The sequence below is a fragment of the Dermacentor albipictus genome, chromosome 9 (genome assembly GCF_038994185.2).
Source record: "Dermacentor albipictus isolate Rhodes 1998 colony chromosome 9, USDA_Dalb.pri_finalv2, whole genome shotgun sequence".
NCBI classification, from domain to species: Eukaryota; Metazoa; Arthropoda; class Arachnida; order Ixodida; family Ixodidae; genus Dermacentor; species Dermacentor albipictus.
Genome location: NC_091829.1, coordinates 42298696 through 42309628, shown reverse-complemented (window position 1 = coordinate 42309628; position 10933 = coordinate 42298696). Strand labels below are relative to the sequence as shown.

Genomic DNA, 10933 nt, shown 5'->3' with positions numbered 1-10933 from the left:
CTAACGTCGTTTCTGTGTTATCTAACTGGGTGTACGCGTTTTCCGAGCATTTTGTTTTCTTAATGAGCTAAATGAGAATGTGTCGCCATGCCTGCTTGAACTACACGCTTACGTGGTGACGTATGTACTTGTCAAAACAAAGTCGTGCGAAACATATTGATCTGTGCTATGATATCCATGACCACAGTCATAAAAAAAGATTGCACCCTTTGGGACTTATCTTGACCCACAGTAATCGTCATCTGTCTTCCGCGCATTTCCTTTCTTTAGTGCTGCGCGAACCGTGCTTCTAGTATGTATGTAATCAGCCTGACATAGCATTCTCGACAGGAAAGTAACGAGCGCAGAGTTTTCAAGAAAGGAAACGCAAGCAAGGCACGTGATTATTTCTGTGTGACAAGATAAGTTCCTAAACTTCTTTAAGAGCGCAGGACCATTGATTTGTCGCGTTGAATTAAGAACACGTTTGCAGTCTCCAATGACGAAGTTGGGTCGGGAACAGAAATTTTTCGAAGTCGCCAAAGAATCTGACTGCTCTCGCCAAAGAATCCAACTGCTCTGCAGGATAACGTAGCAACACAACCACAACGCGCCTAACATCCGCAAGAAAAATGGATAGCTATACCACTCATCAGCCTACGCTGACAATTAAGTGTTAACCTCATGTGCTGACGTTCCAGAGAACGGAGAAAACAACTGCACCACACGAGCCAGTAGTGGTGAGAACAAAAGGAAAGGCGTCAACATAAGGTCTGCTAAGAAAATTGAGGTCACGTTCCCGCAGAAGGAAGCCACCGGCGTTAAGAGCGCAGCCGACTTCAACCTGCCTGCACTTTTAAGGAAGCCTATGTATTGGTGTTAAAGGTGACAAGAAATACGCTGAGCTGTGATTCACTATAATCCAAGGTAACTGTTCAGAATTAACCAAGCACGCGACGGCGGAGACCACAAGGCAGTCGCCCTACCATTAGGCAATGCGTGCTCGGTGACGGTGCTCAAAGGTGCGTCGGTCCGTGGCGCCTGGAAGTGCCGGATACGTCATAGGGGCGTCTCAGGAATACTTCAAGTCGAAGTTCTTGTGAAATCTCTACGCGTCGACGTGGTTCACGGCAGGCCAGCGGGCCCTCAACCGCGGCGCAAATTGTGCCTGCCTCCGCAACGCGCAAAGACGGACGCCATTGCTGAAACTGCGATGCTCGCACCGCTCGCACTGCGTCGGTCTCGCAGGGAAAGGAGGAAAAGGGAAAGAGTGTTGCTCTGCCGATAAAGCGAGCTGAGCGATGAACCGGTGGGCAAGGCACGATTTCAGCGGTCGACGCGTCCGACTGTAAAGACAATTCTGTGCCCCAGGATACCTGGCATTATTTGTTGTACGAACTAACAATCAGTCGTCTGAGTATTACGGGGCAGGATAGAAAGGGGAGAGTTGTAACAATGCTAAAAGAATGAAAATCAATATTCGGCCCTAGAAACCACGGTGTCAGACATAGCAGGAACAAGCAGCAGATTATGGTAGGATCCACACAAGTATGAAAGCTGCAATTAGAAAAGAAGTAAAAAAAGGAGCAATACATTCACATTTTAAGCAAGTACATATTTTAATTCCTTGTCTAACGGCCAACTGAAAAGATCGAGTTTGATATTTTGAAACGGTGTCCTCAGAGCAATCCATTTGACTCATTGATGGTACGGTAGACAAAAGAATATTTTAATCGTTTTCATTAACCTAATTTTCAGCCTATATTTCCCCAGGTGAAGTATGTGATACCGACTGATCAACTGTTTTGACTTGATAATGTCTGCTTTTAAAGAAACATTGTTACAAAAAAAAATTCAGGCGCGAGCAACCAGCATTCTGATAACGTCGGAAGCGCTAAGTTTCTTTTCATTTCTGTGGCGATTACTACGCTTGCCACCGTGGCCTGAATATAACGTGTGTATAGACAAAATTAGCGGTGACCTCGAAGTTATGTGTTTATGAGATCTACACAAAATGAACTATTTATTCCTTTCATGAATAATTTACAACTTATATTTATCTTTCCGATAAGAACTGTGTTTAACCGATGTAATCTTCGCACACTGAATGTACTGGTGCGAGGTGCTCAGTGTATTGATACGGCGAGTGTGCTCACATGAAAACACCAACATAAAAAACGTTACATTCACGTTGCATTGCCTTCTCTGCAACAAAAAAGCTGCAGTTTCGCCCGAAAGGCGAAGCATCGATAGCGATAGCAGATCAGTATATGGCTATACGAAGTAAGAATAGTGGTTTTATCGGCCATCTAAACTTATAAACATTCGCTTACCAACTAAATCAACGAGCACTCACGCGCAAGCAAACATGAACACATCTCACTCGATGACCACGGAAACTCGCTGTCAGAACGCTGGAGTGGGGAAGTGCGGCCGCAGCAACGAGAGAACTGACCTTCATGCTGCCTCTGGCTTCAACGCGAACTAAGCGGAAGAAGATGGCGGCCACGAAGGTATGAGCTCCCGGCGCATTTAGACAGTGTACTCGTCGCAGATCGCTATCAAGATCGCTTCAAGATAGGGCCCGTGCAGCCGCGCGTGGCCACACCATACGCAGCAGCCGCCGGAGAAGACCCCTCTCTCGATCTCTCCCTCCTCGGTGCCTTGCGCGCGACGGAAGACGGCGCGCTTCCTCCCCGCTTTCCTCCCTTTCGTGCGCAAGATCGAGCCTCCATCGCCGGCTCAGCCTCGTACGCTTTCACTCGCACACACATACGGGGCGCAGCGACGGTGTCATCCCCTTTGGACTCTATACGGAACACCGTAAATGCGCCTGGAGTGTGCATATAATTGATCTTGCAATAATACTGCCCATGCAGTTCGCCCATACTAACGAAAGAAATTATTAACGTAATGTCAGCAAGTTCAAGCATCTTGATTTTAGATACACGCATAATATAAAATGTTGGAAATACGCCGACGTAACCTACGCGAAGGCACTAGTAAGTAAGCCTTGGATACCTGAGGAGCATTCTATGATTCTGCCAAAGAATGTATACTAAATATATACGAAGCCCTTGTAAGGTCCATTCTTGAAGTATGCGCCAATCTGGAGCAGAGTGCCGCATACATCCACCATTTTATTCCAACGCTATGCGGTAAAGCCACTCATGGGGCGTGCAGGAGCCGAACTTGGAAGAACGGCGTTGAAGCGTGCTACTAGTGTTCCTGTAGCGAGCTGCGGGCAGCAGTTCGCTATGGGAAGCGCTAAAATTTCCACGAGAAGCGGTAAATTTTCACGCGCGTGAAAACATTCCAGGAGCACTGTACGAATCGTTTTTCATGTTAGGCTGCTGCGTCAATCGGTGTAGTGCTTCTTGCTCCTGTTTCACGTACCACGTGACGTCTCCGGTTAGAAGGATGCGCTACATACACCGCAATGGACATGGTTGACGCTGAGTAACGTTCCAAGGGTCAAATCTCCTACACACACATAAATATCCAAGAATGCCCACATGATAACAGCCGTCGTCGAGGGTGCGCGTTCGGCTACTACCGGCGCTAACTTGCTTTTTCGTCCACAGCAATTATCCTTTAGCTTATCATTTCTACATTTCCATTACAACCACAGTCCATTGCTTTTCTTGCTTTGATTGTATCCTGCTTTCTTATGGCTATGACTTGCCGAATTTGAGACTGTCAGTTCCCCTCCTAATCTTTTGCTGCAATGAAGCTCGTTTTAGAAAATCACCAGAAAACAATGCCTACTTTCTTCCCCGTAATAGGAAGATAACGACTCAGTTGCTCAAGCTACTGGTCACCAAATTCACTAGTTGTGCACCGTTCCCTTGATATACACTGCGTGAGTTGTTCTGATTGTCGAGTGGCATCAAGTGGCGAGTTCGTACCCGTAAAGATTGTGGTTTAAACGCCGGCGCCTGTGTTGCGAAGACAAGTGTGTGCGCATTCTATTTCGGCACTTGTGTTTCGTATTACTGCTCGATTCTCGACTTATCACATACAACAGATCTGTATATGCACTGGATATGCATGTACACGTGGGCAACTTCATATGTGCCAATGGGTTTTAGTTTGCTTTCAATCATATCTTCAAATTTCTCGGAGGAAAGTCATGGGGCACTTCGGTGCGGTCAATGCTGCAGCTGTATAACGCCTTGTTCCTCGGTTTCGCAAGATACAGACTCCCTGTGATAGGGAACACCTGCAAAACAAACCTGCGTGTACTCCAGGGACTACAAGCTCAAGCCCTAAGGACGTGTCTCGGTCTTCCGAGGTGTGCGTCTACAGCGGCAACGATTGTCATAGCTCGAGATCACCCAATATCAACGTACTTGGCAACCGACGCTCTCAGGGCGCATATTCGGCACGTTGCCCGATTACCTTCTCACCATCTTGCCGCTCTACCCACAGAAAGGCCACACACAACTTTCAGTCATTTAATTGATGCCAATCGTACCTCATCGCCATCGAACTACATGCCTGCAGAAAGACCATCCTTACATTTATGGTGCCTGCACAGACCTGACATACGCCTCACCAACCCAGGAATCATGAAGAAAGCCAACATGCCATCGTTTGCCCTTAGGCAGGCCACTTTAGAACTTTTACATGAGGTGCACAGTGGCCGCGTACACGTTTACATCGACGGTTCAGTCACATCTGCAAGCGCAGCTGCCGCTGTGGTGATACCAAGAAGATCCGTCAAGATCCAGCTAAAGACGTCACATGTATCATCAACGACAGCTGCTGAACTGGTAGCCCTGCGTGCGGCTCTTCAATTTCTTAAGGAGGAACCATCCCACGCATGGTCAATCTTCTGTGATTCCAAGGCAGCCCTACAGAGTGTACTCTCAGCACTGCGCCATGGATCACATGAGCAGCTCGCCGCAGAGATCAGAGAAGTCCACCATCGACTAGTTGACGAAGGACACGATATATCAGTGGTTGCCTAGTCACTGTGGCATACACGGCAATGATCGAGCAGACGCAGCTGCCCGATCTGCCCATGACGGCGTCAACTGCGTTGCCATTCCTCTTTCGAGAGCCGACGCAGCGAAAAAACTTGCCGCACTTGCGCGTGACCGGACATTAGCCCAGTGGAATTCACCCGATTTCACAAGTGCACGCCTCCATACTCTGGACCCTAATTTACAGCTCCATATTCCGCCTGAGCTTCCACGACGTGAATGCACCCTTCTTATCCGTCTATGGCTTGGAGTAGCATTTTCAAATGCCTACTCTTTCCTTATCGGAATGGCCAACAGCCCACTGTGTGACTTCTGCGGGTGCAACGAAACGATTGAGCATCTTCTTTGTCAGTGCTCTCGTTTTAACCCACAAAGAACTGTCCTCTCAGCCACCTTAGACAAACTGGACAAGCGCCCAATGACAGTAAACAAGATCCTTGGAGCCTGGCCTACGCGAACATCAGCGCGATCCGCTATGAAGGCGCTGCTGCGATACTTGAAAGACACGGGACTTTCTGACAAATTGTGACAGTACACTGTGTGGCGCAGGACTGTACGGTGACACTGCGTAAGACTAGGAATGCCTTTGCGGTTTGCGTGACAGTGCCCACAGAAATAGTTCGTGTGTACGTGCGTGTGTGTGCTTAGGTTTTTTTTTCCTTTTCTTTATCCTTCTTTCTTTCTCACCTATTGCATTCCCTATCCCCTCCCCCAGTACAGGGTAGCCAACCGGAGATAATCTCTCGTTAACCTCCCTGTCTTTCCTTTGCCTTTCTCTCTCTCTCTCTTCAATCATATCTTGTCAATACAACCATTGTCTTACTATAAATAATAAAACCGTTCGCTGAACATTTATATTATTCAGAGAACCGCTCTCTACAAAGCATGAATGATTCGCATTACGCAGACACCAACTGCAGTTGTGAAGAAACTTTATTAAAAAGAACAAAGACTATACAGTTGCGCCATATTTTTTTACCAGAACTGCATATTCACATTTTTTGCACCACGTCGCCACTGATTGTTTTTTTTTTTTCTGTGGAGGCAATTTCTGTTGGAGTACTGCCGGCAGCGTACGCCTCGATATCATTCCGCGTAATATTACAGAGCCTCCAAAATGATAGCACACCACAATCGCTTGTCGGTATGCCGGTACTTACAGTAGCTTATTTCTGATGCAGGATGTAGAAGTTCAATGAACTGCAAAACGTCTGCTGTGATGCCTTCAAGTGCAATGTACAGTTTTATGGAAGAGAGAGCCCTCTCGTCTCTTACCTTCCTCCTAAGTGTGCAAACTCTCACAAACGAATAAACTTTAATTTCAGAAGTTTATTGCACTTTAATTGTCACTTTAGTACACAAAAGTTTACATGCTAACAAGTAGAGAACATAAAGACAGAAGAGCGAGCCAGCGGAATGGGATGGCAGTCTTTATTCGATTTGTGAAGAGTAAAACTCCGGTAACCCAGCGTCCGCACAAGCTGGTTGCTCTCGATGGCGCACTTATCTGAAAACGTTTGAAATGCGAGTTCGCAAATGTAGTCCTTCACTTGCCCATCCACCGTGCACGAAATCAAAGCAAGATTACTTATAATATAGGGAGGTGATCACGTGATCTTAAAGACCAGCTGCAACAAAATCTTAGATTTGTTGGATTCGTTATATGTGAGTAGCATATGTGGGGTTAGGTAATTTTGGCAAAGCCGCAATGCTGGTAATCTCCCGACATCTCGGGAGTTTTCAAATAGCTCATCAGCAGACGATAAGGTTACCTGGCGGCAAACGGATATGACGTACATCCGAGAACCACGCGTGCGTTGTTCTTGTTGTTGTTGATGTTGCTGCGCTTGGACGGGCTTTGGTGTACTCACGTTACAAGTTCTGCATCATTCACTTCCGGTGAGCGTTAATGACGGCGACATTGAGAAAAAAGGCCATTTTTCGCGTTCTTTCTGTGACGGATCGAGTGATATCTTGAGCCTAAAAACTTGGCACGATGGCATGCTTTGTACACAGGTTCCCAAAAAGGAAGCTTAATTCATTCCCGGCTCGAAATTGTGTTGTGGTTGGCCTTTCATTAACTGTCGCGAACGATGGCTCTTTTCTTCTGGATAGTTTCAGACCAGCATGGGCATGTGCTTTCTGTGCAGCTCTTTGCTGATGGCGACGGAGTCACCTGCCACAACAACAAAAAAAAGGCTCGTTTCAGTTAAAAGAACACTCGAGAAATGCAAGCACACCGAGGCTAGCATATTCTGCGGACATGCTAACAACCTGATTCTACAGCCATTGTAAAATGCACACGAACATATAACTGCTCTGTTACCACACTATCTACACAGCGTTGCTTTGCATGCAGATCGAAACAGATTATTAAAGTGCAAAGTTTGTGACGTCTTCTCATTTGTTTTCCATGTCATGAACTCAAACATGCCAATATAACTTCAGTTATGTCTCCAGGTGGTTTAAACCATAAAAACACTCAGCGATAAGCATCGAGTATACAGCATATTTGAGCAAAATTGTAGTAAGGCAACAAAAGCATATGCAGGCCGCGCAAATGCAACCAACTCAGGATTGTTCACTATCCTGTCGGACTTAAAACGTTCGTGAGGTCAGTACATACTTTAGAAGCCAGCAAATACTCAGCTAACATATCAAGCTTTAATTCAAATAAAAAGAAATATATCAAAGAGTTATAGAGTGAGAAATACGAGATGGATTTCTTTCCGTGAGAACATCTGCTTCGCAAGTTTTTTGGACTGCAAAGAAAGCGCGTAAGCACAACATGGCTAGTCGTGTGTGCGCAATGACATTTATGCACTCGCAAAAGTTTTCAATTGAACAATATTTGCTTTGTTGATTGGAAGCAAATCGTTCTGTTTCTCAATATGCTCTTCAACTTCTGCAAATAATGTCTCGCGTTGCGGTGACTAAATAAAGAGCTAATTATTGTTTAACGTAACTTATTTGGTTAGGCTCGCTACGATAAATATTGTGAACTAGCTTCTGAATAAGGGTAGTGATCACCACTGCGTCGGCAGCACCTGCTGAGCCTGCCCCAGATTTTATAAAGGATTTGCGCAAGATAGCTGCAACACCCTGCCAGATAAGCTACAATGATCATAAAACTGTCCTTAGTTTTTGAGGTCGTTCAATTATGAAAGGTTGGGATCACACAGGTAAATGTCAATCTCATTTGGTCATGTTCGGCATAAATTTTATATGTTCTTGATACTCGGGCGCTGAGGTGGACACGAGAAAACCAAGCCTTTAAACTTTGACTCATGCGATCTCGCCACTACTGATCTGGATGCTCAGATCAAACCAGTACTGCAAACCCTATGGCTTTTCCGCCCCAACGCAGGCAAATCACGCGCACGGGCAGGTTTTTCTGACAAGTGGTATCGCTTTCTTTGCCAAATAACTATGGCGTGCCCCTACGTTCTGCATATTGTTCAAATCACAGAAATAACTGCAACCATAAAGGGCTGCGTAAATCGGCTGACCAACCGAACACGATCGGCCCATTATTATCAGCTGGTAACTGCCGTTCGCAGTAAAACGTTAACCGGATCGGAACAGTGTTCTTCGGATGAACGCACTTGCAAACTTGTATCTGTTGAGGGTGGAGTAACAAAGTCAGGAGACAACCGAGAAAAATAGCTATGTAAAGCAACAGTTGTGGATACCGACCACAAAAGGAAGAAAGCACATGGCGTGTTGGTTCCTCCTAAGAGGATGTCTCTTTCCCGGTCAGAATGCCAGCTTGCCTTTGGATACGACTCATTCTGAGTAAACATATTGTTACGGGAAGGAAAAAGCTTGCGTCTATTTACAGATGGCTTTTAATGGCTGAGCCAACAAGTGTAGAGCAGCGATAATACTAAACTCTTCTTCGTCGTCTCCAAGGCCACCATCAGCGTCCCCTTCTTCCCACATTACCGACTGTTACAATATTATAGCGCTGAAAAAGCTTGAATTCAGCTTGCTTCCAGGTTAACTGGCAGATAAGGCGAAATGTAAACATCCTACCTTGCGGCCACGTGGGGTATGCTCCTTGGCTCAACGTGAAAGGCTCTTCAACGAGCTTAAAAACCTGCTCTTCAAACAGTGTGTCGTTGAAAGGACGATGCTCGTCGAGACTCTGCCATAGAGACTTCAGGAAGAGCTCCCAGCGAGGCATGTAGTAACTGCAAGAAGCAATCGTATTCCGCGTGAAAAGCATAACTAACGTTAACAGAATGCTTAGAGATAACATTATCTAAAGCAATTACAAATAAATTCCTGATTATGGGATGTCTGACGTCTCTATGAAACACTTCCGGATGTCAACTACAGAAAACAAAGCATTCCATCACCACAAAAGTATACTTTATCGCCCTATACGAATAACGAGCCTTCGCCAAACACGCAGCGCCTGACACACCCAAATACACCACTCGGACCAATGTGACCAATATTCCTCGATATCGCTCACCTTTGCACAAGCCCTGACCACTGCTTGGCTGCATAGTCTCGGATCTGGAACGTTACAGTGGCATTTCGCATGAGAAGGTTCACAACGGTGAAAAAGAAGCATACGAAATACGAAACAAACCAATCAGTCTCACCTCGCCTTTTGGACCCCAAAGAGTGATCTGGTTACGTGCGTTGTACTCGTATCGATCCGATTCCTGGAGTAAAAAAAAAAAAGAAACATAGTTGCAGCAGAAAAACTGTCAGCATCTGGCATTGTAGATGAGAAATCAGAGCTACGCATATTCTTTGCCTCAAATCTATATTATTAAGTGAGCAAGCTTAAATACTTTTGCTGTCACGGCAGCCTAAGAGGTGCGAACATCGATGCTTGGTGGAAAAGTAAAATGTGGTGCGTGCCATGCCACAAAAATAAGGGGTCAGTATGCCACGCTAATTTAATCACGTGTGTTTTGATTTGCACCAGTTCGAGCGCCAGCATCTCCTTTCGCTGTGGCACATTTACAACGTATATAACTAGAGAGCAAGAGAGAGAAACATTACTGATTGGAAAAAAATATATATGTCATATATTAAAAGGCAACTCCAGTGGCTTTTTTGGCGAGGTGCCTAGATTAGGTTAATTGCTTCTCTCCTTAGTAGGTAGCGCTTGTTTGGTACGAGAGGCTTCACGCACGTTTTCTTTCCGTACCGAAAGAGTCTGGTTATGCAATCTGGTTATGCAACTGGTTATGCAACTTACGCAATCTAAAACTAAACGCCGTAATGCACAACAGGGTATTCGCATTATGGTTGAGTGGCGACATTCTTAGAAGAAAAAGAAGCATAGCAATAAGACATATTAGGCTCAAAATGGGGTCCGAATACGTAATCTTCAAGTCTACTAAATATATTCGAGAAAACACTCTCTTTACAAACAAAAACAAAGAAAACTAAACAATAACAAACAAGAATATGTGTGCGAAGGTTGCATGCAGAACATTTGGTTTAAAGAGGCCTATTTACATCATTGGCACATGCACGGGATTCCGTTCCCAAGTGGACGTCTGGTCATCTGCAGAGGCTCTAAATGACAACTGCTCTCAGTACGTATAACGTCATATTTTCAATCCAGCTGATGCGACAATTGCGCTGCCTGTAGCAGACGTATTACGCAGTATGTTTCCACTTAGAATGACCACCTGCTATAACGTAAGCAGCATTGGCTTAAACGGCGAGCTGGTGTTAGGCTTATTTTGCATGCGACAGCAATGAGCGCACTAACTTTGATTGATGTGTCAGCAAGGTACAAACATATGCCAGCGCGTTTATCGGTTTAATTTCACAATAACTTGTGAAACAAACAATAAATAAATAAATATACTACCTGCTCTGTCGTTCCCCAGCTTCGTGCATCACGTAGCCACGTTCCAAGAAGGAAGTGCGGATCTGACGCCAGCAAAGTTTCGAGATCCTTAAACACCTCTGTCATGAGCACAGCTAGCCTC

The 10933-nt window shown here is 45.4% G+C and overlaps 1 protein-coding gene across 1 annotated transcript in view; it reads right to left on the bottom strand.

The window, feature by feature from the left end:
* Positions 1 to 6381: 6381 nt before the first annotated feature.
* Positions 6382 to 10933, bottom strand: part of Naglu (N-acetyl-alpha-glucosaminidase) — a 45478-nt gene continuing 40926 nt past the window's right edge. Inside the window, exons 19-23 of the mRNA XM_070525474.1 lie at positions 10813 to 10933; positions 9581 to 9643; positions 9448 to 9491; positions 9003 to 9160; positions 6382 to 7143 (exon numbers count right to left, since the gene is read on the bottom strand). Of these exons, the coding sequence (XP_070381575.1) occupies positions 7085 to 7143; positions 9003 to 9160; positions 9448 to 9491; positions 9581 to 9643; positions 10813 to 10933 (445 nt within the window). The 3' untranslated portion in view covers positions 6382 to 7084. The remainder of the gene's footprint in view (positions 7144 to 9002; positions 9161 to 9447; positions 9492 to 9580; positions 9644 to 10812) is intronic.